Source organism: Oreochromis niloticus, linkage group LG10 (assembly GCF_001858045.2).
Source record: "Oreochromis niloticus isolate F11D_XX linkage group LG10, O_niloticus_UMD_NMBU, whole genome shotgun sequence".
Lineage (NCBI taxonomy): Eukaryota > Metazoa > Chordata > Actinopteri > Cichliformes > Cichlidae > Oreochromis > Oreochromis niloticus.
Genome location: NC_031975.2, coordinates 23,960,203 through 23,985,241, shown reverse-complemented (window position 1 = coordinate 23,985,241; position 25,039 = coordinate 23,960,203). Strand labels below are relative to the sequence as shown.

General features: G+C 40.7%; 1 protein-coding gene across 2 annotated transcripts; it reads right to left on the bottom strand.

The window, feature by feature from the left end:
* Positions 1-118: 118 nt before the first annotated feature.
* Positions 119-23,555, bottom strand: kcnj6 (potassium inwardly rectifying channel subfamily J member 6). 2 transcript variants are annotated; one of them, XR_003221959.1, is made up of 6 exons: positions 23,303-23,555; positions 7,985-8,902; positions 3,240-4,414; positions 2,930-3,003; positions 2,707-2,789; positions 119-1,325 (listed from the first exon to the last, which is right to left on the bottom strand). XR_003221959.1 is itself a non-coding variant. In XM_019364035.2 (3 exons), exons 2-3 carry the CDS (start codon positions 8,877-8,879, stop codon positions 4,062-4,064), a joined length of 1,248 nt encoding a protein of 415 aa, XP_019219580.1. In that variant the 5' UTR covers positions 8,880-8,902; positions 23,303-23,541; the 3' UTR covers positions 3,225-4,061. The 2 variants fall into 2 exon arrangements, 1 of the variants encoding a protein (XP_019219580.1); XM_019364035.2 differs by lacking the exons at positions 119-1,325; positions 2,707-2,789; positions 2,930-3,003 and having other exon boundaries at positions 3,225-4,414; positions 23,303-23,541.
* Between the last annotated feature and the right edge of the window lie 1,484 nt (positions 23,556-25,039).

Here is a 25,039-nt window from a genome sequence, read left to right as displayed (position 1 = left end):
CACAGTTCTGCTCAATAGTAATTTTATCTCTTCGTGGGTGCAGCCCTCCACAACAGTCTCAGTTTCTGTGGCCTCTGCTAGATGAACCGTTAAACGCCAGAAAATTCACACAGTAAAAAAACAAATAAAATTCTCTTTTAATTATGGGTCACACTGCAGGCAACGAGCTGCCAGTGTCAGTATGTGCGGTTAAAAAACAGGCTGTCCATCATCAGGTAAAGGGAAAAACTTCACACATTAAAAAGGTTATTAGGAAAAAAACAACAATGATTTTAACACACCAGACTTTGTCTAGTCTGTGGACAGGAGCAGAAATACACTGTACACTTCGTTATCTGCTCCTTAATGCAAATCATCAGCCAATCACACAGCAGCAACTCAGTGCTTTTTTGTAGTCATGGTGAGAATTAGAGCTGCAGTAAACAGAAACTAAACAGTTAATATAACCATGAAATATGAAACTAAAATATGAATTCAAAGTACATCTACAAATTATCTTACTGTCTCGGGACAGTCAAATCTTATGTTTTGTTGCCAGTTTGTGGTCAAAGTCAGCTTTTCCACATGTGCAAGTGAACAGATGTATGTCAAAAGAAGGAAAAGTTTTTTGGACGTTTTTTGTTTTTTAGAACACCTTCCAGTGACGTTTACCTTCGCTCTCCTTTGCTGCAGAGAAAATGTTCAGTAGGGTTTAAATCTGGAGCCTGAAGTGGACACTTTATTTAAGACTGAGGCTGATAAAAGCTTTGGTTGCACCTCGGTGTGGCTGGGGGGGGGGGGGGTGTCACTGTCTTGTTGCAGGATGAACGTCCTGCCAAAATAATCTTTACACTTCTAAACAACACCTGCTGCTCCCCCCGCCGTCATCTGTTCCTCTGTCAGTGAAAATGAATTATCCGAGTCTGCCGAGGATGACGGTTTTCGCTGCTGTGTGCTTCGCTGAGGAGCGGAAATGATTTGAGTCAAGGGCACTTTGTGGTTTTCTTCACACTGTTGGCTTTCCCTGACTTTGGCAAAGGTTGGATTTATGCTCTCATCTGTCTCATAACTTTGCTTCAAGGCCATTTTTTGGGTGCACAACACAAACTTTTTCATTTTGAATCTCCACGTTTTTGAGGCTGTTGATTGTTGTGCTGTCACACTTGTTTTGTGGTTATTCTTCAAAGCTTGGACGATACAGTTTATTTTGAAGTCCATCACTAGTTTCTTTTCTCTGTTTTCTGAGCTTGATGTCAATCCTTTACTTTTTGTTTCCTCTTCTTACAGAGAAGTTGTTTTTCTGTCATGTTCAGCTCTTTGGTCTTCGTGCAGCCTCCTGGCTCCAACTGATGAAAGATGAAAAGATGTGAAATAATGAAATGAAGGCTGGACGCCCACTGCTCTCACCTGCTGTGAAGAACTGATTCAAAAGGAAACACCTGGGCAGCAAGTTACACCTGCCACTGTGTTGCTTGCTAACTTTTGCACAAAAGACTCCAGCCTCTACTTTTGCTGGTTTGATCTCAGATTTAAAAGCCTGAAAGTACTAAAATCAACTAATTATGCTGTATTGTTTACACACTTTTGAAGTGCTATCATAGGGACATTTCATATTTCATCTTCTGTTACGTTACAAACTAACAAAGATTAACCAAGAAAATAATGAAGATGATCGTTACTTATGTTGATATCTTACTTTTGCTTGTGCTAAGCATTAGATTATCATAGTAAATTAATAAATGCTTTATTTTTTGGATACATATTTATGAGATAAAAGGGACACATTTTACAATGATGCAGGCTTTAGTTGTGGGTTAACAAACTCACACTGAAACTTGATCACCTAATTGTAGGTGTGCAAAAAAGCAGTCTGTGGACTGATGTGCTACATTGATGGACATTGTCTACTTGCGATTCCAACCAGTAGTTTGCGGAAGCCATGAGTTCACCATTTTGTTTGCGACTATCTGCGTTTTGGGAGGACAGACTCACAAATGTGACGTGGATCTGATTGGCGAGGACCCATGTTTGCTTTTTATATGGTAGTCTATAAAGTTGCTGCTTGATTTTAATTTATAAGAAACACCAAATTTTATGCGTTACTATGGTCCCTCGTTTATCGTGGGAGTTACGTTCTAAAAATAACCCACGATAAGTGAAATCCGTGAAGTAGCCAGCTTTATTTTTTACAATTATTATAGATGTTTTAAGGCTATAAAACCCCTCACTACACACTTTATACCAGGGGTGTCAAACTCCAGGCCACGAGGGCCGGTTTCCTGCAGGTTTTAGATGTGTCCTTGATCCAACACAGCTGATTTAAATGGCTAAATTACCTCCTCAACATGTCTTGAAGTTCTCCAGAGGCCTGGTAATGAACTAATCATTTGATTCAGGTGTGTTGACCCAGGGTGATATCTAAAACTTGCAGGACACCGGCCCTCGAGGCCTGGAGTTCGCCACCCCTGCTTTATACACTTTTCTCAGACAGGCATGAACATTTTCACACTTTTCTCTATTATTTAAACACTCTCAAAGTTCAAACCTTCGTAGAAAATAAGTCCAGTATTATAGAATGAAACCAAAGATCAAACCCTATATTCAGTCTAGAACATGGGAATAGAGCAACATTAATGAATCAATGGTACAGAAGTAGAGGAAGCAAGAAGAATGAGTTGAGTAAAGTTTGACTTATCATTATGGTCCGAAAAATACGGTAACTTCTACCTTCCTTTAGCATGTCCAGAAGTCCAACTTTTTTGTGCCATGGTTAGCATCTTCCTCTGCCTTTTGGGTGCCACCGGAAGTGCCTATACGATGCAAAACGTTTCGTCGACATTGTTGTGTTTGTTGCGGAGAAAACTTACAAACATACAGTGCAGCACTACAGAGTCACACTGCTAGCGATAGAAGACTTATGTAAATTTGACAAGCTGAACGCATTCTGTACCGTACAGGAGACACTGCGCCGAGGAGATTCATTGACAATGGTCTACAGCCAATCAGGACGCAGATCACGATGCGCTGTGAAAAAAAAGAGAAATTATGCAAAATTGCACAATAAAAATCCGCGAAACAGCGAGGCGCGTTATAGCGAGGGACCACTGTATTCAATTTTATGTGCAAATTTCAGAATTCGTAAACTAATAGGAAAAGCAGACAAAAATCAAAAAGGTGTCCTGACAGTACGTCAGTAGATTCTGGATTTGCAAAAGTGTTACAAAAACCACATCTCACCAAATGCATAATAAGCAACTTACTGTTTATTTATTGATACTTTTAGGTGACAGGTGAGTTATTTCTGGAGACTCAAACAGCCACTAACCTTCATCAGAAGACTCCAGTGTGCAAAAGTGACAAAATGCAGTTTTTAAAGGGCCATTGTCTGAAGTCAGTCAGCTGTAAACAGCAAGTCATGGCTTCGTGTAGTACTACTTTAAACAAACACTTATCATTGGGGAAGAATCTTTCATTGGTTTAAACTAGAGTTTGCATCCATTGAACTGTATGTTTTCCTTATAATAATAATAATAATAATAATAATAATAATAATATCATCATACAGTATATACAGAATACAAGATAAATCAACTGCAGATAATGTTTATACATGCTTATATATTCCTGAAAAACAAATAATGAAAGCTTTATACATACAGTAAGGCAGAGAATATATACAGAACTAACCTAAAGGAAGTAGTATCAAACATGTGTCAAATATTCACACTGCAACAAAACAAAGAATTTAAAACATTTTGTAGTATATACAAAAATACTTAGCAAATGCCCCTAGGAATATCTTAATAGAAAAAATAATAGGAATCTTGTCAGGAGGACATCACATTATATTTGAAACATGCACTTGCCGCAGGGGGTTTTCACTCCAGCGGTGGGCCACATGTCTACGTGTTTTCTCGTTTTTGGGGTAAATGTAAATCACTGAGAAAGAAGCGGTTCGTGGTGCAGGGGTACTTGGTCTACTGTGCTCATTGGTCCTCATTGGGTGGCCTTCCTCGGCGGGAGACCTACAGTACAGTCCATTAATCTTGTTTCGACCTCACGCTTGCCTCTTGCCACGCTCGCTACACTTTGGACTCACTCTCTAAATTGGCAATGTCCCCGTTCCTCTCGGTCTTCTCACTCTTCCCCTGGTCCTCCAGGTTGGTTTTGGTCTCCGGACCCTCCTGTTCAGACTCTGGCAGCCCCTGCTGACTCAGCTTGCTAGCCAGCGACCAAGTTAGGGGCAAGCGGGCGCGGTTGGCCATATCAGCGAGGTCTTTGGCACTGCAGGTGGGTGTGTCAGTTTCGTAGATGTCGTGGAAGCTGTTGTAGTCCACCTCGTAGAAGCCGTCCTCCAGCGTCAGGACGGGTGTGAAGCGGTAGCCCCACTTGATCTCACTGCTGACGTAGGAGCTCCTTGCCTGGCAGGTCATACCTGGAGAGACAAAACAAAGAAAACCATTAGAAACTGTGGGACTAGTGTAGTCTTAGCAATCTTTAGTCAAAATAGGAGTTCTAGTCTATTTGCAGTAATTTATCTTTGGCTGTAAGTCTCCAAAGAGCAGCAAAGGACACAAAAAAAGTAGCTTGAAACGCATGGGTGGAGGTGGGTTGCAAAGCAGCTTGCAGGGGCAGCAGCAACTTTATGTAGGTTAAAGCAGTTTAAATAGCACGCCCCATCAGAGAACTTTCAGTACGAGGTATAGAGCGTATGGACTGGTATCATTGTCCTTTTGTACGACAATTTCTGCCAATTTTTAACTGTTGGACAGGTTGTTCTTATACAGACGCAGTGACTTTAATCATCCCTCCACCACCACACTTCATATTTGGTTTGAGTGTTTGTGCTGACATGTGGTGTCATCTGTCCAAAGGGTTGTTCAGTTGCGGTTTTGCAAACCTAAGCTGTGCTGCCATGTTCTTTTAGAGAGAAGAGGGTTCCTCCTGGTAACCCATCCAAACCAGCCATTTGTTGTTCAGTTTTTTCCCAATCATACTGTCACGAACTTTAACACTGAACATGCTAACTGAGACCTGTAGAGTCCGAGATGGAGCTCTTGGGGTTTTTGCAGTTTCTCTGAGCACTGCATTGTCTGACCTTGGGTGAATCTGCTAGAATGGTTACTCCTGAAAAGATCTGGATGCTCCACACCAGTAAACTGCCAGAACACTTGCTCTTATAGAGGTGCTCACACTTCCTGATGATCAGTTAACCAAGTAGATTTATAAATATATGGGGGGTTTTGGTTATATTGTTTTACAGTTTTGCAATTTGGCACCATTTAGTTTGCTGTAACAGCAACTATCACAAATAACTGGATTATTTTGATACCGAAGAGAAATTTAAAAAATGTGACAATTCTCGGGCAACGTTGGCAGCTATAAGGAGCATCTTTTTTCTATAAACACTCAGCAGATTTATGGCAGGTTATTTGCGATAAACAGCAGGAATAATCATATCCTCGGAAAGTGTAAATTACTCAGGGAAAAGGTGTGATTTTTTTTCCCTTCCCTCCCTCTGTCCTCTGTCATCACTCCCAGGGTCCCGTGGGGGTCTTCACAGCTCAGAAGCAATAGTAGATTTATCCTGAAGCCTCCCCGAGGCTCCTGTCATCACCCTGCGTCACCATCCCCATCTGCCAGATACTGCTCACACATTTTATCTTCCACAAACAACCCATTTGCTTCCCTTTGAATTGCTGCGATCAAGTGCATTTTAAGTGCTATAATTCCCTCTGCATTACAACTACAGTAACTAACTTTCTGTTATTTTCAAAGCTCCTGTCCCTTACATTTGCACCTATCTTTGAAAAATCAAAGCAAGAAGTGACAGCATATTCCAGTTTCCCGCTTTGGTGGGAAGAAGAATGATTTCTGAAAAATGGGCATTGGTGGCATTTATTTTCTCCTGCTTGAGCTGTGCTAATGATGGTACTAGCAGGTAGAGTTGGATTTAAATGAGGCTCATCCCTAAACGTTCCCCTGGATGTACAGGCGTGTTGTTGTAATCTTTACAGCGTCGTTACTGCAGGTGATTTAAACACACTTCCTCCATGGTTAGTTAACTGTAACCAGGAGTGGGTCTTAATCACTTTCCAGCAGCGTTTACTTGTGTTTTCATATTCATCAGTGAGCTCTTTGGCTCAGCTGTCTGCAGGAAACAGAGTCCTCTGTGAGCCTCCAGCAGCTGTTTCAAAACACGTAACGCAACCATTATGTAATTGGTTCTTTTTGTTTCATTGAGTCTGAGAGTGAGACAAATGATCGAACACCACTTCAGAATTCAGGCATTTCAGCAATCGTCTCATCTAACATGGTGATGCGAATCATTACAAGTGATCTTTGGGTTGGTGATGCAAATCGTTGGTATCTCCCTCACGTCTCCTGCTGCCCATCCAGATGTTTTGGTCATCCTGCTCTCGGCTGTGCAGCTGTGCTTTGCAGAGGCTCTCATCTTTTTAAATCTCACTCTAACGCTTTACATCTGTCTTTATATACATCTCTGTTAGCGTTTCCTCCTCCCGGGGACATTCTTTAAGATAGACGATGATGATGTGTGTCTGAATTGAAAACACAGTGTAATAAAAAAGAGCTACATAAATTGTGTTGACTGTTGCGGCATGACTGAAAGGAAACTTAATTGGGACACATTTTAAAGTATACCAAGTGAATTTGAGGGCTCAGCTATGATATTACAGTTCATCATTTCTTAATTATAACATTCTACAGTGGTGTTTAAAGGTAGTTGAAGGTAACAAAAGGAACAGAGCAGTAGAAGTGGGGAATAATATGAGAAAAAAGATTAATGCTGGACATATACAAAATAGTGTTGCACCTATTGTTTACATGTGTGGTGTGATGAGGTTAATTAAGCCTTAAATAATATTGCAAAAAGTAATTTTTTGCGTGTTACATAAAAACCGACCACATAGAAACCAAAAGATGGATAAAATCCTCCCATATGTGATCTTGAAACCACTGACTATCCCCTGTCTACACTTTAGCATTTTACTGGTTTTATAAAAGAGTTATCTGCATTAGTAAACAACGAGTGGCATGTGGAACAGGAAGTCTTGTCCCAGTTATCTCCTGCCACCCTAAAATTATCCGAGGCTGTCGTCAGGCTTACTGATGGGTTCTCCCTGTGGGAGACATGTGTGCACCAACTTTCAGTGGAAATCCCTTCAAAATAAGATTCCCTACCTTCGTGCTAGAAGAAGAGTCAGTGAAACTTAAAAATGTTACAGTGACTTAAAAATGAATGTATTTCAAAGGACATTGTAGTACATTAAACCTGCAGAGTGCAAAGCAGTAAATGAGTCACCTCCAGTGTCTTAAGGTAAGATGTGGTTCATTGTAGGTCAGCAAGCTCTGACTACAGGTGAGCTTTTGTACTGAAGCCCACTGCATTCTAGTTTGCATTACAAATCCAACAACAATACAGTAAGTCCAAGTAAACCTGAAGAGATGTTTTTTTGATAACCTTCTGAGATATATGAGAAGTTGTGGGCAGATACACTGGTGTTCTCTCAAGATTGGCTATTAAGGCAGTGGTTCCCAAACTTTTTTTTGCCAGGCCCCCCTTTGTTTTACAAGAAAAATGTTCGCGCCCCCCCACCACCTTTTCATACCACGCCCCCCCTGCAATGGCTCTGCGCCCCCCCTAGGGGGCGGGCCCCACACTTCGGGAACCTCTGTATTAAGGGCAGATCCAGCGTAATGGCAGCCAGTTCACTATTATCAGAAAAAAACTGAAATTCTAACGGCAGATTTAAGTATTTTAGCAATTAGTATTCATGCATACATACTGAATTCTTAGCACTGAGAACATGTTTGCAATCATTTTGTTAAAATTACAAAATTAACTGAGCACTACTCCAGAGATATGGTGAAGCAGTTCTCTGCAACAAATAATGCATTAGAAAGTCATTGTGTGACATTAGATCCACTAAACAGCAATTACTGTACACCTTAAACCTCTGAGTTTTTGAATCTGATGACTCACCTGTGGCCTCCACCATCCCCTCGAGGATCACAACAATTTCCAGCTCTTCCTTGGCCAGGTGGGCCTGTGAGATATCCCAGAAGGGGCTGTTTTGATTGATCTCATGGCAGATGATGAGTGGCGATACCAGGAAGAGCCTGTCATCTCCTGTGTTGTAACCCACGTTTATATCTGTCTGGTTCAAAGGGATGAACTCCCCCTCCTTGGTCTGCTTAGACTTGATAAGCTTGGCCCTGATTGAAGCCTCGACGATGTGTGAGTTTCGGAGGTCTCCAACTCTGAACATCAGGCACAGCCGACCATCTCTCATGGAGATGACTGCATTGGTGGAAAACACTAGTGTCTCAGCCCGTTTCTTGGGCTGCGAGATCTTAACAAACATGCAACCCACCATGAAGGCATTCACGATAGATCCCAGCACTGACTGAACTAAAAGCAGCACTATTCCCTCGGGGCATTTGTCCGTGATCACTCTGTATCCATAACCAATGGTGGTCTCTGTTTCAATGGAGAACAGAAACGCTGATACAAACCCGTTGAGGTTATTGACGCACGGAGTCCACTGGTTGTCTGCTATATGGTCCAGATCACCCCGGAGGTAGGCAATAAGCCACCACATGAAGCCAAAGAAGAGCCATGTCACCGTGTACACCAACACAAAGATGAAGAGGTTAAACCTCCATTTGAGATCTACCAGTGTGGTAAAAATGTCTGTCAGATAGCGGTATGTCTCTCGAACGTTTCCATGATGGACGTTGCACTTCCCGTCTTTCTGGACATACCGCTGGATCTTTTTCGCCCGGTCGATTTCTGCCAGGTGTTTAGGCAGGTCCTCTCTGGCCTGCTTTGGCAACTTGGGCTTTCTGATTATTGGGCTCTCCACATCCTGCTCCATGGGGTTTCTCGGTGGATTCAAGCCTGCAAGAGGAAGAACATGGCAGTGATCATGAGTTAGCAAGTGCAGGAACTCTAAGATGATGGTGACACATCTAGATGGTTGTTCAGGACCTATATAATACAATCAATACAATGGGTACCTCATTTGGCGTTATTTTACTTTAGACGCAGTGTGGTGCTTTAGAGAATAATATTTGACAGACAAGGAAGTATAAAAACAAAGTCCACATTTGGAGCGTAAAAGACCATACAACCTTGGTGTTTTGTAACCACATGTGATAAGTGAACTGCAACTACACTGTAAAAAAAAAATCCTAATATAAAAGTATTTTACTGTGTATTTTACAGTTTCGTTCTGTTCTTCTAGAATATCATTAAATTTACATAAATAGACTGTGATTTCACATTTCAAATGTAAATTAACGTAAAATCACTAATAAAATCACTAAAATGTAATAAAACATAATTTCCTTGTTTTTTAAATGTATTTGTCTGTACTTATGCATATTTAGATTGTTAAAATAGATTCACAAATGTATCATGATTTCACAAATATGTGTCCGTTATTTGAAAGATTGAACTGTTAAATTCAAATGTAATGCTATGGAAAAATATATAAATATCAAGAGTTGGCAGTTCGCCTTGTAATCAGAAGGTTGCCGGTTTGAGCCCCGTCTCGGACACTCTCGGTCGTTGTGTCCTCGGTCAAGACACTTCACCTGCCACCTACTGGTGATGGCCAGAGGGGCCGATGGTGCGATATGGCAGCCTCGCCTCCGTCAGTCTGTCCCAGGGCATGTAATCCATTATTATTTAAACCAACTGTTAACTGTATATTTCTGCACATTTAAGTATTATTATTCATATTGCCACATTCATTGACCTTGTTTATAGGTAATTTCATTGTTTAATCACATTAACATGTTCCTGATTTAATGTTTAAAAGCACTTGAAAAAGGCAAAATCCCATGTAAAATTAGGGCAACAAACTGTATTGTCATTACTGAAAATAACCGTATTTTTATGAGAAAGTTATTTTCTGTTATTTTCTGGTATTATTTTGGCGCCCCAGCTGCCGGAATATTACTGTTTTTCTAGGATTTTTTTTTAACAGTGTATGACTGTCAAACCACATGCTCATTGGCTAAGTAATTTAATTTGACCAGATTCCATTAACTTTAATGTTTCACATTGTACTTGCATAACAAAATCACGCAGGAAGTGTACATGTAATCAAATTACTTAAAGTCAGCATTTTGAGCATAAATAATTTGAGATGTATTTGTTTGTTCTTTTCAGAAAACAAATATTATATAACAAATATTTTACAGTTGTTTATGTTTGTAATTGGAACTTAAATTTTAAATATATTAAATCTGTCTAATTAAGGTGAAAACAAGATAATATGAGTCTGCACAAGTCATTTTTTTCACACTGGGTCTTTCACCAATCAGCCATCTCCAGTTGGTCGCCCCTTCCCCCCTTCAGTTTCCCAATAAACTGGAGCTGCCACGACTCGCCCAAAACAACATCATCACCATAACAAATTGTACTTGACGTGTAGCAGTGGTGGTCTATTTTCACAGAGATGTCTGAATTAGTTTGAAAGCATAAACAATTGAAGAGTTATCATAAGAAGAAGAAAGCTCCTCTGGCTTGGTTGGCACAGAGGGTTAATTATTTTTTTCATTTGGACATGAATTATCCACGCTGTGACGCCAAGTCAAGAGCGGGGCTTTTATTGAAAATGCCACCCGAATAATAAGATTCAGAACTAGCTTTGGAAAACACGTCACTCAGCTCAGATTCATTAAGGAAAACAATTACAACTAAGCAATATTATATTGTTATTCCCCACGTTAAATGGCTTTTACCACTGTGCGTACATCAGTACTGAACCCAATTCATACTTTTTACTGCATTGGTTAGATTAGCAATTAAAATTAATTCCACGGCGCCATCTGCAATAACAATGAAACCATTTGTGTGGAAATTAGCGTTCCTGATCGTATTTCCGTTGACCTCTGCCCACAAAGAATCTAACAACAAATTAAATTAATGCAGATGGACATTTTTGTAATGCATATTTTCTTCCGTATCACTTCCCAGACTACTCAACAGATTTCACTAAACAACACATTAATCAGAACTTGTTCTCGAGCTGCTATGTTGCCCCGATTAAAACCCACAAACTGAATTTAAATGTACAGCTTCTGTCATAAATCTGACCCTTAAATGGAGATCCCAGTTGCATGTTTTCTTTCTTGGACTCTACTACAGTAGCTTTGCATGATTCATGGTTTAAAATAATCTTTATTTCTATTACTGGGCTTTGGTGCTTTAGCCCTTCTCCCTTTAATCACACGTTGCTCGCAAATAGAGGCAGCCAGTGCATTTGTGCATTTGATGTGACCATATTAGGGATATCCCCGGTAAACATCATATAGAGCCAATAGAAGAAAGCAGTCTGATGTCTGAACTTGTCTCACAGTTTGTTGAATGCAAGACCCAAACAGCAGGCAGAAGTAACAAAAATGCACCTTTTATTAGGTTAAGTCCACAAGGGAAATAAACAGAAAAATCCAGAAATCAGAGTAGGAAGGTGACACAGACGCTTTGACAAACACTGAAGTGAAGGACTGGACTATTTAACCACATGGTAATGAGGGAAGTGGAGGGAGCTGGGGAAATGAGGCACAGGTGGAGACACTGAGGACACTCAATGTCCTCAGTGTCAAATCAGTCACAAAACACCTGACAAAATGAAACAGGTAATAAGAAGACAACTAAACTAAGGAAACTCACTGAACATGGGAAACTGTGGCAGGTAGAATAATAAACCAAATACAAAGACATAACTCAAATAACAAACTCCAAAACAGTAAACTAGAACTTACACACTACAGAGGACTAACAAAGAAGACGAATGTCTCAGTCACACTACAGTGAAAATAGGACGGAGTCATCCTTCAGACTAAATCGATGGTTGCACTGAATTTTTCACATTCAGCGACAGACTGAAAGTAGATACGATGAACTAACTGGACACCCAAAGGTCAAGTGTGGACCACCCTCAACCTCAACCTGTGCAATCACATTCAGGGTGATTGTGACATCACTGGGTGGAAGACAACCTGTCTCTGAACAACTGTGGTTTGACTTCTGCTGACAGTAAAAAAGTTAAGCTTTGCAAATAATTGTTGTTGAATTTCTAAATGAGCGACACTGGGCTGTATTTGTAACAGACACTAGGGGGAACATGTTTCCACCACGAGGCCAGAGAGGTTCAGTAAGTAACAGCCATACTTGATGAGTCAGTAAACACTGAGGCTGTTCTATAAATTCTCAACTGCAACTCTACCAAATTAGATGCGGCAGAAATGAAACACAACAAAACGCTACATCCAGTTTAGTCACAGTAATACAAGGCAGGCTCTTTATCGAGCCTCTCAAAGATCACGTCGAAGTCTACAGGTTCGCTCTTTACATTCTGTCAGTTGAAACTGCTTTTGTGAAAAAGGAAAATGTCTGGAAGGAGTGCTCACAGATGCATTTACAAATTAAACCGACTTAGTGTGGACAGTGTGAGTGGCAGCTACACAAACAAGGCACGCATGCAAATAATATCATAAACAATAGACCTCCTACTCTGCCATTGTTTAAAGCCCAGTGCGCAGATTCACCACTGCTAATAAACAGGCTCAGCGTGAATCCGTGCAGCTTCGGGTGCAGCCGAGGGAAAACGTGTCACCGCCTACGCTGCCAACAGCAAACTACGCTTTGTCACAGTAACTCATCCAGTGCAGAGCGAGTGTGTAACACCGAATTCAGGTTGTAATTCAGCTCCGTGGGTGCTGAGGAGCTCCCCGGCACCCACAAGGAAGCCATACTGCGAGGTGAGATTGAGAGCCATCACCCAAACTCACTTCATATCCTGACAGCCCGTTTAAGACGTCACTTTTAGCTCAGGTTGGAGATTTAACTTAGTTTCCCAACAAAGCATTGTGTACAGTGGAGTATTCTGTGTGTGCTGTACTGTTGTGGCAAAGAGGCTTGGACAGGAAAACTCATACATGTACAAAATACTCATATATAAAAGTTTTCAAGCAACACTTGAAGTTGGGCACTTGTTGGGATTTTCATTCATTGCGACAGGATAGTACAGAGAAGACAGGCATTAAATAGCCTCTGCATTAGTCTTATGGCAGTGGGTCACCTAGTCAACCCAGTGAGCTACACAGAGACCATCCAGTCTCTTTTTTAACTAAAAACTTGGAAAACTGTGTGTATGTGACACGAGAGTCGTCAAATGACATCAGAAAAACTGAAACACTCTTTTTAGAAAATGAGGAACTTGTGCAGCTGCTGCAATATTGCTATTGTAAAATAGTTTACACCATTTGGATCATGACATTTCCAGCTTTCAAGTGATGTAAAAATAAGGTGATGCCCTTTAACCTCCGTTATTCATAGCTTTTCAGCCCTCCCACTTCTTCTTTTGTCTTCCACTTGTCCAGTTACTTCAAAAGAACAAACTGCACACCATGCTGAGATATGCCACTGTTTGGAAATCATCTTCTTGGTGCAAAAATTGAATTTTATGTCTGTCAAACTGTTACTTTTGGCATTTTTCATAGATTCAACTAAAGAAACAAAAACAAATCATGTTTTTTTAACAGGCTACTAGTAACAAAATGCCTAAAGATACCATAAACACAACACTGGTTCATCCCTTAAGTTAGTTGCCTTTTTTATGCTTGATTGATTCATAGGTCAGTGTTAAATGGCTTACGAAACAATAACACAAAAAATATTCTTCTGAAAATGGTCAGGTACAAGGAGTAGACTGTAAATGAGTGAAAAAGGAGCCAATGTTCAAAGAAAAACTTTGGACCTTCAGGAAACCTGGAGAAACAAGGAGTGGCTCAAGACTGAAGCATGAAGAATAGATTCAACTAAATCTAACCGAGACTTTGGAGTATATTTTTAAATAAAACATCAATATGGAAATTACATATTCAGATAACAAAGGGTCACATAGGGAGACCTCACAGCGTTAAAATATAGCAGCAGAATTATCACTCGGTCCATGTCACGACCTCTGAGTATTAGGAGAAAAAAATGTCATTTTGTTTAACAGACATTATTAAGATATTAATGTCATTATTCACTCTGTCCATGGGTCACGCAATCTATATCGAATCTCTTAATGATCCCTGATCTGCTTCCTGCAGCCTACACATGTGGTATGATCTCTGAGTATGAACGCTAAAAAAAGAGCAGACTAAAAGGTTTGCATGTGACTCAGGTGTCCAAAAAGCTCCGCTGGCTCGAGTTTGACGTCATTGTTATGAAATGCACAACTGTCAGAAAAACATGCCCGCATTGACAACAATAAATAAATAAATAAATTGAGCTCTGAGGACAATTTGGAACCAGTTCTCAACTGAACTGGTTCTTTAATCCACACTGTGGTTGCACAAAATTAACTCGGGGAATCATTTTCCATTGATTGGAGGTGTATAAGATATCTAAATGCTTCATAGTCTAATTAACCCTGGGAAGCCTGAACCATGAAATAATTGCCATAACATTTTCTTTTAACGCAAGTGTTTATTGAACATTTTAAAAAATGTTTGAGATATGATAAAGTTGGTCCTGCAAGGTTAAACTTTGCGTAAAAATAGGACTTTTAAAGACACTGAAAAGAAAGAGTTGCTCTGTTATTGAATTTGCTCGCTCTGAAAGTGGAGTTTAGTTAGGAGGAGTGATTCTGTCAATGTTACTGAACTGCGCTCATCTAGCCTATAATTTAAGACCCAATCATTTAATTATTTAACACTAGTTTGAAATGCTTTTCTGGTGGTTTATGGTAAATATTGTGATATAAAATCCATCCATCCAATTTCAGGTCATGGGAGGGCTCAAGCTTATGCCAGGCAGGGCAGATCCTGGAAAGCTCGCCATCCTATCACAGGGCCCTTGAAATAGCCAAGGCAATTAAAATTATATCATCCCATTTTTTTGTACTTTCTTGAGGCTGTGCATATTGTGTTTTTATAGATGTAAAACAAATTATGTGAAAAAAGGATGGACTGCTTGGCCAGAGAGTGGTCTGTAATACGATATCCAGGACAAATGTTGAAATCGGGCCTCATCATCATCCTTTCGGACAGAGCTGCAGATAAGAACCGACACTAATTGCATTTGGTAAAAAAAAAAAAATAGGAAAAAAATAACCTTGAGTCAGATTTAAGGAAGGCTGCACTCTGTAAACCCCTCAGCCTCTTAAACTTCATGAACCTGACCTCTCCTCCTTAAAGTCCCTGCTGCGCCGTCCTGTCCGTTTTTATTCTGCGTGTGGTGCTGAAAACTGAACACAGCGGGGCTGTTGTGTGATCCTTCTGATGAGTCTGTCACTTTAGGAGTTTCTCCCCCCAACCTCCCACCCCTCCGCCCAAGCCCGAGCCTGCCCCTCGACTGTCCTGAGATCAGCATTGATTTCCTTTACTCCGCACATACGATCCTAAGCCACCACCATCAGCGTTCCTACCACTGGAACAAATGGCTGTGCTGAAGCCGTTCTGCTCTCCATTCACGGGGGAATATTATGAGCTTGAGCAGCACTGGTTTCCATGGTAACGCACAGCTCAGTCTACCAAAGTGCTCACAATATAGCAGGAATGTACTGGATGAGGCCACGGCGTTGGATAACATTTGTCTGTTTCATCTCGTTTCAGCGGGGCCCGAAGGAAGAACAATGTGCTGCATGTGCTTTGTGCACAGAGCTCCCATTCATGTGACATCTGTTTTTTTTATTCTAATGCTGAATATCTGTGAATAAATATCTGATAACACGGGCTTATTAAGAGGATGTTTGGCACAGAAAACAATAAAACCCAAGATAATGAAATAAAAGTTTCTAAGGCTGGTGCTGCCAAGTCTCACGGGATGAATTTTATCTCATTTGTGTGATCAATAAGTAAATATTGATAACAAATTACAGCAGCTGTTATCATCATACTGCTACTCTGCCCCTCGGCTCAGTGGAGCTTTTCAGCATCTTTGAGCTTTTGGTTTTGGTTTCATAACCCACAACTTTACCACTTTTGTCTCTCTTATAGTTTCCAAGTAGCTGTTCTAAATATCTCTAGACAAATGGTGACTTAAGTAGCTATTACATACATATTAAATATACATATTACACAATATACATATTAAAAACTGAGTGGTGGTGGTGCAGGAAACTCTGACAAAGGAATGCTTTTTTGGTGAAGCTCACTGGTTCCAGAGAGGCTTTGTGGTTATTATCTGTATAACAGCTGAAAGAGAGAGAGAGAGACAGAGCTGGCACACACGAAGCAATCTCCATGAACAAATATCTGCTTATGAACATGCAGAATCTGTGATTACGAGAAACGATTTTTAGTACCAGAAACTTTCTGGTTCTCAGGCGTAGTTTCTGGATGCTGCTGACCAATCATGCTTGAGTGGGCTTTTGCAGCATGCAGGTAAACAGATGGCGTGTAGAACAAAAAAGGGGTTAATTTTTCCAAAAATGAAAAAGCTGCTGCTTTTAGGGGTCACCACAGTGGGTCATCGACCTCCATTGACCTCTCTAGTGCACTGTCCCTTGCTTTAAACCTTCACTAGCTCTTCTCCTTGCAGCTTCCCTGTTACACCTGCCTGCCTCTTCTTCACACACCTGTGCTCTCCTGCTTTTACTTTCATCCCTCTACACTACAGAGTATACCTCCACCTCTGCAGTCTTTCTTCCACCTGCTCCCTGCTCTTACTACAGTGTCATCTGCAAACATCATAGTCCACCGAGACCTCATCGGTCATCCCATCCATCAGGACTGCAAAGTAGAAGGAGATCTGACAGCAAATACATTTTCTACAGTTATTTATAAATGAATCAATGACTGGTGCATGAACCAAAAAGCTGCTATGTAGATATTAAGACTGAAAGCCTCCAAATACTGTCTGTTGCCCCTAAAGGCTAAGTCAAGACAAGCTGATGGGCTCACAGCTGGAAAAGGAAGCCAACTAAGTGCCGAAAACTGCAGTTCCTCAAGTGGCCACTTGAGGCTGTCTTCAGTGTGCTTCAAATATGTTCCCGTGTTAAAATGTTAAAACTTCACAATATTAAAAAGTATGTTTACAGCCTCTGTGGATAGTTCCATCCAACATAAATACACTGATCGGGGAACATTTATGTGTGCGCCCTCATCAGCCTGCAGATTTGAGCTGATTATTAATGAATTATTTGTGTTTTATTGAACTCCAGGATTTTAAGCTTCGAAGCAGGAAGTCTGTTATTACAGCTTTGAATTTTCTAATTAGTTTTTATTTTTATTTCATTTTGACTTCTTGTTTTCAATTCATTTTAGTTTGGGTAAGTTTTTTTATTTGAAAATGTTTAGTTTTTATTAGTTTCAGTGTTAGTTTAAGTCTTTATTTTATTAATATCTAAAATATTATCTTCTATGTCATCAGTAATATTTAGGAAAATCAGCACAGGTATTACACACACAGTCTTGTAGACAAAGTCTCAGTAAACGTGTAACAATTTTCGCCAAACTGACAAATACTTAACCTGTCAATACTTAATATTTCGTCTCTATTTTTATTTTATTTTACTTCATTTTCAGTTAGTTTTAGTTGTAATTTTGATTTTATTTTATTTTATTTATAATATACTAAAATGTTTGGGGGGGGTATTTAGTTTTAGTTAACTATAATAATGCTGCCCCTCGTATACACTGTGCCAACACTCCCTCGAGGATAGTTCATCCAAATAAGGCTTCAGTCACAAAGGCCTACAGATTGGTCGGTGACCCCCAGATGACCTCCGGTTGCCAGGAAAATGTGTTCTTTGGTTGGTTGGAGACTGGTTACTGACGTTTGTTACATGGCATCACTCACAAAGACTGTGCTGCACCAAAGACCTCATCCTGATCGCTTTCATTACTGGCAAATTTTGGTTGTGGCTGCTGGTTTGGATGGTTTATTTCTCAGTTTTCACAGTCTCACCATCTCTTCGTGAGTATTTTGCAGGCAATGCAAACTATGGGCAACTACTCACAAACTGGTTAGAGATTCCTTATTTTGAAGACTGCTGGTTTTACAGGTGGTTTCAAACTGGTCTCTAGGCCCCTGTCCTATTTGAACCTTGATATGGTGAACCTTTGGTTGTAGGCCGTCTATCCGTACACCCACAGAGTTTCAGTTTAACATTTTTTGGATAGCTCAGACCTCCATACCAAACACAGATAATTATAACAGACTATTGTGAGAACTGAAAGGAAAAGCTTTTGAAGAAAATTCAAATTCAACATTGTCAGCTTGATACTTTCTAGGTCACTTTCTAGGCTTCTCCAGTTTTTGCTGAGGTTGTTTGGGGTTTCCTGTCCATTCCTCTATGTTGAACAATCATTTTTGCCATCTTCCTGGATGGTTGGAGGCTAGTTTTTGCCAGTTCTTCAGCTCTTTTAAGTCTTTTTTCATCACAGTCAGTCTGTGGTTAGGCTACACATGAAATTAACAAGCCTATCTATAAACCGTATATGGCCTAATGAGGCCTAAAGGTAGACAAAGATGACTTTTACAGGAAAGCATCCCCCAAAACAGCTCATCCCACCAGATCTGCTCATGAAGCTACAAACGGTGCTAAACTGAAACACTGGAGGTTATTACAGACAAGATGGTCCGTTTCACAGATGGTTACACAAGTGCAACGATGCTGAACATCATTTGTTGGCTTGCAGCAGGATGTGCTGCATGTAGATGTGCTGTGTAGGATGAACATCGACTGATGACACGCGTGAACACAACAGCAGCAGCAGACAATCGTGTCATTGGTGCTTCAGCTTCTGCGTCTCTATTTTCTGTGTCTTTGCCGTTTGGGGGTGATTGTTGACCAGGTAGCAACATCCAGATGTGGCTAAAATCCGGCGGAAGCCGCATGGGGGCTCGAGCTATTTTTAGCCACACAAACAGCTGAGGACAGGCACTATAGACGTCACATGCAAATAATTTTCACATCCTAGCACAGATTTGATGTGGATCTAACCTTGTGTGTTTTAAGTGAGCTGACTCTTTCACAGGAAATGTGTGGGCCTGGTCAGTAAAAATGTTCAGGTTTATCAATTTAAGGTTATTCATCGAGTCTGCATTGATCACTAGAAAGTCATTTGTAAAGGCTAATGGGTTTGTTCATTATTGATAAATTGACTTTTGTAAGGGCATCACCCCTTGGGCTGAACTCTGGGTCTCAGTTACAGTTTTTTTCAGGATCTTTATTAATGGGTTGTGAAATCCACAAAGCCTTTAGTAATCTTAAAGTAAGCAAGTTTTAAAACACATTTTAAAAAATGTGTAAATGTCAAAAGCTCCCTCAGGCTTTGAAGCTCGTCTGTGCAAATATTCATGTGCACATTTTGATCATCGTTGATATGCAGCCACCCAGAAGTCTAGGCTTGGTGTCTGTGTGTGTTTTTCTGTGTATTACGTCTCTTTGATGTTCAGTTTTAATAGTAGAGTGTGTGTAGTATTTTTTTCCGGCCCTCGGTTGTGATTTTATGTATTAATTTTGGGTTACACACCACACATGCATGTATTCATTAAAACCTGACATCCTTTAAAGATGGGCCAAAAAACACCTTTCATGTTTCAGCAAACTTGTTCATTCTCACATCATCTTTGTTCTCATAAAGAATGTAAGACTGGTTTTCCACAGGGTTTCTGCACACAAGAACAGAACTAGATTTTTTTTAGATTTTTAAAATGTTTCCAGCAAGAATTTTTCACTTTTCTGAGCTATTTCGTTTCATCTAGGTTGTTTTTTTAATAGAAATTTCCAAATTGTTAGGGTTAACAAAACGTATTTCAATTACATTCTATGTTTTATTAATCAGTTTAACATTTGTTCAGCATCAAGCCATCCCAAAAGGAAGCAGCCTTTTGGGAACTGTGGTAAGAAGGTATTAAGCAATTTGGCCATTGCTTAATAGCTTCATTTAACCTGCGCAGCTTGAGAAAATAATCTTAGTGCAAGAGTAATTCTTAAACCTGTATTTTACTGTTAAAACAACTTCTCTAAGTAATGACTTTTGTTAAAGTGCAATAATTTTAAAATCAGTAATCGCATTAGAGGTGCTAACTGAGTTTCTAGAGGCAGGACACGACAGCTACTGGGCAACAAAAAGCTAAATGAGAGAGTTTTACTGTAAACAGCTTTTGTTATTGTCAGCATTTTCAGTGTTTCTCCATCAAAAATGAAAAAAGAAAAGAAAAACAGACACCCATCAAAACTTTATGCCAGCAAATGCTTTCAGCCTCCAATGGCAGCAAAGCAGCAAAAATGTGAAGCTATGCTGAAAAAACATTGATAATATAACATTATTACTTTATAAACCTCTAATACTTTCTTCCTCTCCTCCGTCAACCAGCTGAGGCAGTATGCTATGACTCTCTGAGCCTGGCTCTGCTGGAGGTCTCTTCTTGTTAAAGAGGGAGTTCTTCCTCCCCACTCTCATAGCAGTGGTCATTGATCGGTGGGGTTCTCCCTCTAATATTATACAGGCTGTTGCTGTGAACAAAAACCAACTTATTGCCTTCTTTAACAGGCTACCTAAGGCCACTTATAACTGGGTTTATAGTGCAATCTTTGGATGCTTGTTCCACCTACACACTGCTGCAGACCTGCAATCTCCAACAGCAGCAGCCTCCTCCACCACAACAGCGTCTTCTTCTATAGCGCTCAGAAAAAAACTGCTCAGGAAAGATAAGCCAAGGTTATGGCCTGGTCTCCAAACGCCCCGATTCCTCCTCCAGGCCTCAGCGCAGGACATGAAATAGTCATGGACAGGAAGTATATGTCCAGGTCTGCAGCATATGTTGTGTCGAGGCTCTTCAAAAGGCAACGCGTCACCCTAGCAACCAAGAAACAACTTGGCAACTATATTTTAACCCAAATTGCGATATTTATAAACCTAGCCAAGTAGTTTCTTATGATTGGAAATGCTTTTTAAAAAACACACACAACTGAAGTGAGGAAATCTAAATGACTCCCATCAGTTTCAGAATGTGGACTTTTTCACCCTTTAAAAGGAGAAAATACCGACTTTGAGCACATTGACAGAAAAGCAGCACACGTGCCAAGAGAAACTAAATAAAAGAATAACAGTTGGGACAGTTTTAGAAACTGCTGTGAGACTGAGGTGGATTCTAATATGATGTTACTGTGGATCAAGCTCTGAGGCCTCAGCCATCAGGATCTGCTGCCAACGTCCTGGTGCCAGCCACCACAGGACAGAGGGTCAGAGCTGCTTTGGCAGCAACAAGGGGAGAAGGGGTCTGCATGTTATTAGTCCAGTGGATTGGTTTACGCCACAAGAATATTGTTACTAATGACCTGATTTCTGATATTTTGACATGTCTAGCCAGGGTGGTAGGACATTCAGACAAACTCCAGGAAAGGAAAATGAGCCTGAAACTAAAAACATTAATTTTATGCAGACAAATGCAGAGTGACTATCAACAGAAAAGGATTCAGTTAATATCAACTCTGCTGCTTATTTTATGACTGTTTGAGACACAGTATCAGCAGGAAAACAAGCAGAGAGAGAATTCTGCTGAATCGCGTTACCAGCACGAAAACGGCGTTACTCCAGAGGAGGACCACAGAGCGGGGACCGGCATCAGCCTCAGGTAATCGACTTAAATGAGCAACACAGAAGAAAATGTTTTTATAAAGGAGGCTGGGATCCAATGTACTCACTGTCTATTGGATAAAACTATTTATACTATACTATTTCATAAGGAAAAATCACTGCAGTTGGAAACTGTGAGTCAGATTTACACCTGAGCCGATTTTAATAGCCAAAAGCTTTATAAAAAGAAAGAAAGAAGAAAGAAATGTTCATAAATTCTACATTTTAAGGCTTTAAAATGGAAGTGGTCAAGGAATTACCGGTTTCATTAACTGCTTTAGATCACAGCCGTCAGATTTATAACCCTAAAGGACATCAGTGGACACAGTAGAAGTTGCCAAATCATGTCTCTCTTCTTCTCTTTTACATTGTGCAGGGTACAATCCAATAACTAAACTGCAGACTGCCCTGAAAAGCTTTATTATGTGGTGTCGCCTAATGGTTTTTGTCCATTGTGGTTGTGTTGCTGCATATTTGTTTGCTGCTTGTGCAGAATTATTAATGTTTCTCGGACCACCCGATTAAATGGCTTATAAATAATTAATTACGCCACTCCATTTCAGTTAATTATACCCCGGCAGAGCCTGCTTTTCACTGCATTTCTTTTGCATTTCAGCGCCTTTCTGGAAAAACCTCCAGCACATCCCAGTTCGCCCAGTTTATAACCCCTACAGCACATTTCTAAAGCACGACTGAAAGGAAATGAAGCATTTATGGACTTCGTGCTTGCTTTTGCACCATCTCAGATTTATAAATGTTTCTGGACACACATTTTAACCTGGCTGCCTTATGAAATTAAGTTAATGAATGAATTAATTAATTACAAGGGGCTGTGTCACGACCTGAGGTTATTCAAGTGTGAGGAGCTGTTAGTTTAAACACATTTTTTCATCTTTACAGTCATTTCAGTTTTATATGCGAGTATAATTTCTGTTTAGGGGAAATACTCACAGCTTCAACCTTTATTTAAAAACTTTTATATGTATTAAAGAAAAACACGAGTTTTTCTGCTGGTTAAGGGGAGGAGGAGGTTTAGCTTCACCTGTAATCCAGGGAAAAGTGAAGTGAATATAACAGCAGGGGTTTTTATTACGACCCGGCTAAATTATTTCTTTTTTTCCCCTGGCATCAGGTGCATCCGCAGGAAGCGAGAGCAAACCAAGCAGGAGATATTTCCCCCGCTGTCACGGGTGTGGGGGGGTGTAGGTGATCGCGATTACAACAGCAATAATAATGATAATAATGATGATGATGATGGCCTCCTGTCGTTGCTTCATTTGCTGCCTTTATGTGCTGCAGTGTGGCTCGTTTATTAGCCTTATCTGTGTCCTGTGGTGACGTGAGGCCTGCAGGCGCTCACAGCCTGCAACATTTTCTTCAACACCTTCCAGTTTCTTCCATCCGAGCGGCTGCTTTCCCCTCCTCATCATGTCAGCGCACAAAACCAGCCGCCGGGAGCTTCCTCAGTCAGCTTCCACCATCTGAGATGCGCCTTTCCCCCCTTATCTCTCTCCCTCTGTGTGTGTGTCTCTCTTTCTCTTATGCTGATTATTATTGTCTTAATTAATCTCTGATATGCACTGTTATGTAACTATCCACCCCCACTGCCCTCCTCCCCCCCTTCCATATAAAACACATGATTACATTTAACAAGCCGATCATCAGCGTCGCCGCAAGGAGCCGCGCAGGAAGGAGAGGCTCTTACCTTGTGCAGCAGATCAGCGATCACTCCCCGGCTCATTTTAAGCCGTTTCGTTCCCATGAAAAATCTCCGCTGAGGCTGCTGGTCTCTGATTACTGGGACGCTGTTGCGAAGACCGAGTGAAGAGGAGCCACTAATTCCCCCTTTCCTCCATCCCCTCTCCGCTGAAAAAGCATCGGCCGTCAGCCTCCACCCCTCTCAGCTGGGAGAGAGACATAGGTGGGCAGTGAGGGAGAGCGAGAGAGCGCGAGAGAGGAAGAGGAAGGCTGAGCAAAAAGAGAGAAAGCAGAGAGAGAGAGGGAGGAGAAGGAGGAGGACTGGAAATATGGGAGGTGATACAACACGGTGCGGATACACAGTGCGTGGAAACATCAGGAGAAATAAGCAATATATCAGTAAAACAATGGAAAATAAATACAGAAGCCTTTCTGAGATCATTGTAAGACTCGTGAACGAGGTCGCTTTAAATTTCTCAGCAGTTCGTTAGCCAATAAATCAATAAACTTGAAAAAATAAAAGAGGCATCATTACAGGAGCTGCAGTATTTTGGTCAAATAAAAAGGACGTCATTATAGGACATAAGCTATAGCATGCATACACTTAGTGGCCACTTTATTAGCTACACCTTGCTGGTACCGAGTTGGATTCCCTTTTGTCTCCAGAACTGCTTAAATTCTTCTAAGCGTACATTCAACGAGACGCTGGAGGCAGAGAGATTTTGGTCCATGTTGACGTGATAGCATCACACAGTTACTGCACATCCATGATATCAATCTTATGTTCCACCACATCCCAAAGATGGTCTATTGGACTGAGACCTGGTGACTGTGGAGGTCGTTTGAGTGCAGTGAACTCACTGTCATGTTGAAGGAACCAGTTTAAGGTGACATGGCACGTTATCCTGCTGAAAGCAGCAATCAGAAGATGCTACACTGAGGCCACAAAGGGATGAACATGGTCAGCAACAATATTTAGGTGGGCCAAGGAGCGCCAGTAAAATATCCCAACACCATTATATCGCCAACAGCCTGAAACATTGATACAAGGCCATGTTGGTTATGCCAAATTCTGACCTTTCATACTAGCTGCTTACATAGATACTTGCCCTAACATCTGAATATCACAGCAGAAATCAAGACTCATAAGACCAGGCAACTTTTTTCCAGTCTTCTATCGTCCAGTGCTGGAAACTCGTGTGAATTGCTGGGTTATATCATAAATAAATGCTCAGTTTGAGGCAACAAGGACTAACACTCCTCTATATATTAAATGAACATATAGTAAGAGGAAAAATTAAAATATATTTTTCTAGCATGTTGATTTTGTTATTTTTACACTCAGGATGTATGCCTCGGTGCTCTCCATGGTGCTGAACCTGGATCCCCCGGGTCTCCACTCGCATTGTTGGAAAAATCCAGGCAATAACTCACCATTGCTGGCAGGATTGTGCTGACTTGCTGAAGTAGCATCCAGTGGTTTAAGGCACTTGCCCTCATTACACTCATCCTGGACATCAATGTCATGGTAATTTTGGGCTGTTAATGATTTCTGCAGCATAAAAAGGATTTGTTTGACATCACTGGACTGACAAATACTCAGATTAATGAGAAAGTCCAAAAAAACTCTGAAGATCTAAGAAGCATAATTGAAGATTCACACAAGTTGGGAAGCCATTTCTAAACAACTACAGATTCCAAAATCAACCAGTTCGAACACCTGTATATAAATACTGTATATAAA

Excerpts from the sequence above, each read along its gene's own strand:
- kcnj6 (XM_019364035.2), bottom strand. The coding sequence starts at position 8,879 with ATGGAGCAGGATGTGGAGAGCCCAATAATCAGAAAGCCCAAGTTGCCA. Across the intron at positions 4,415-7,984 it reads GGGGATGGTGGAGGCCACAG|GTATGACCTGCCAGGCAAGG; the intron begins GTGAGTCATCAG and ends TTGTCTCTCCAG.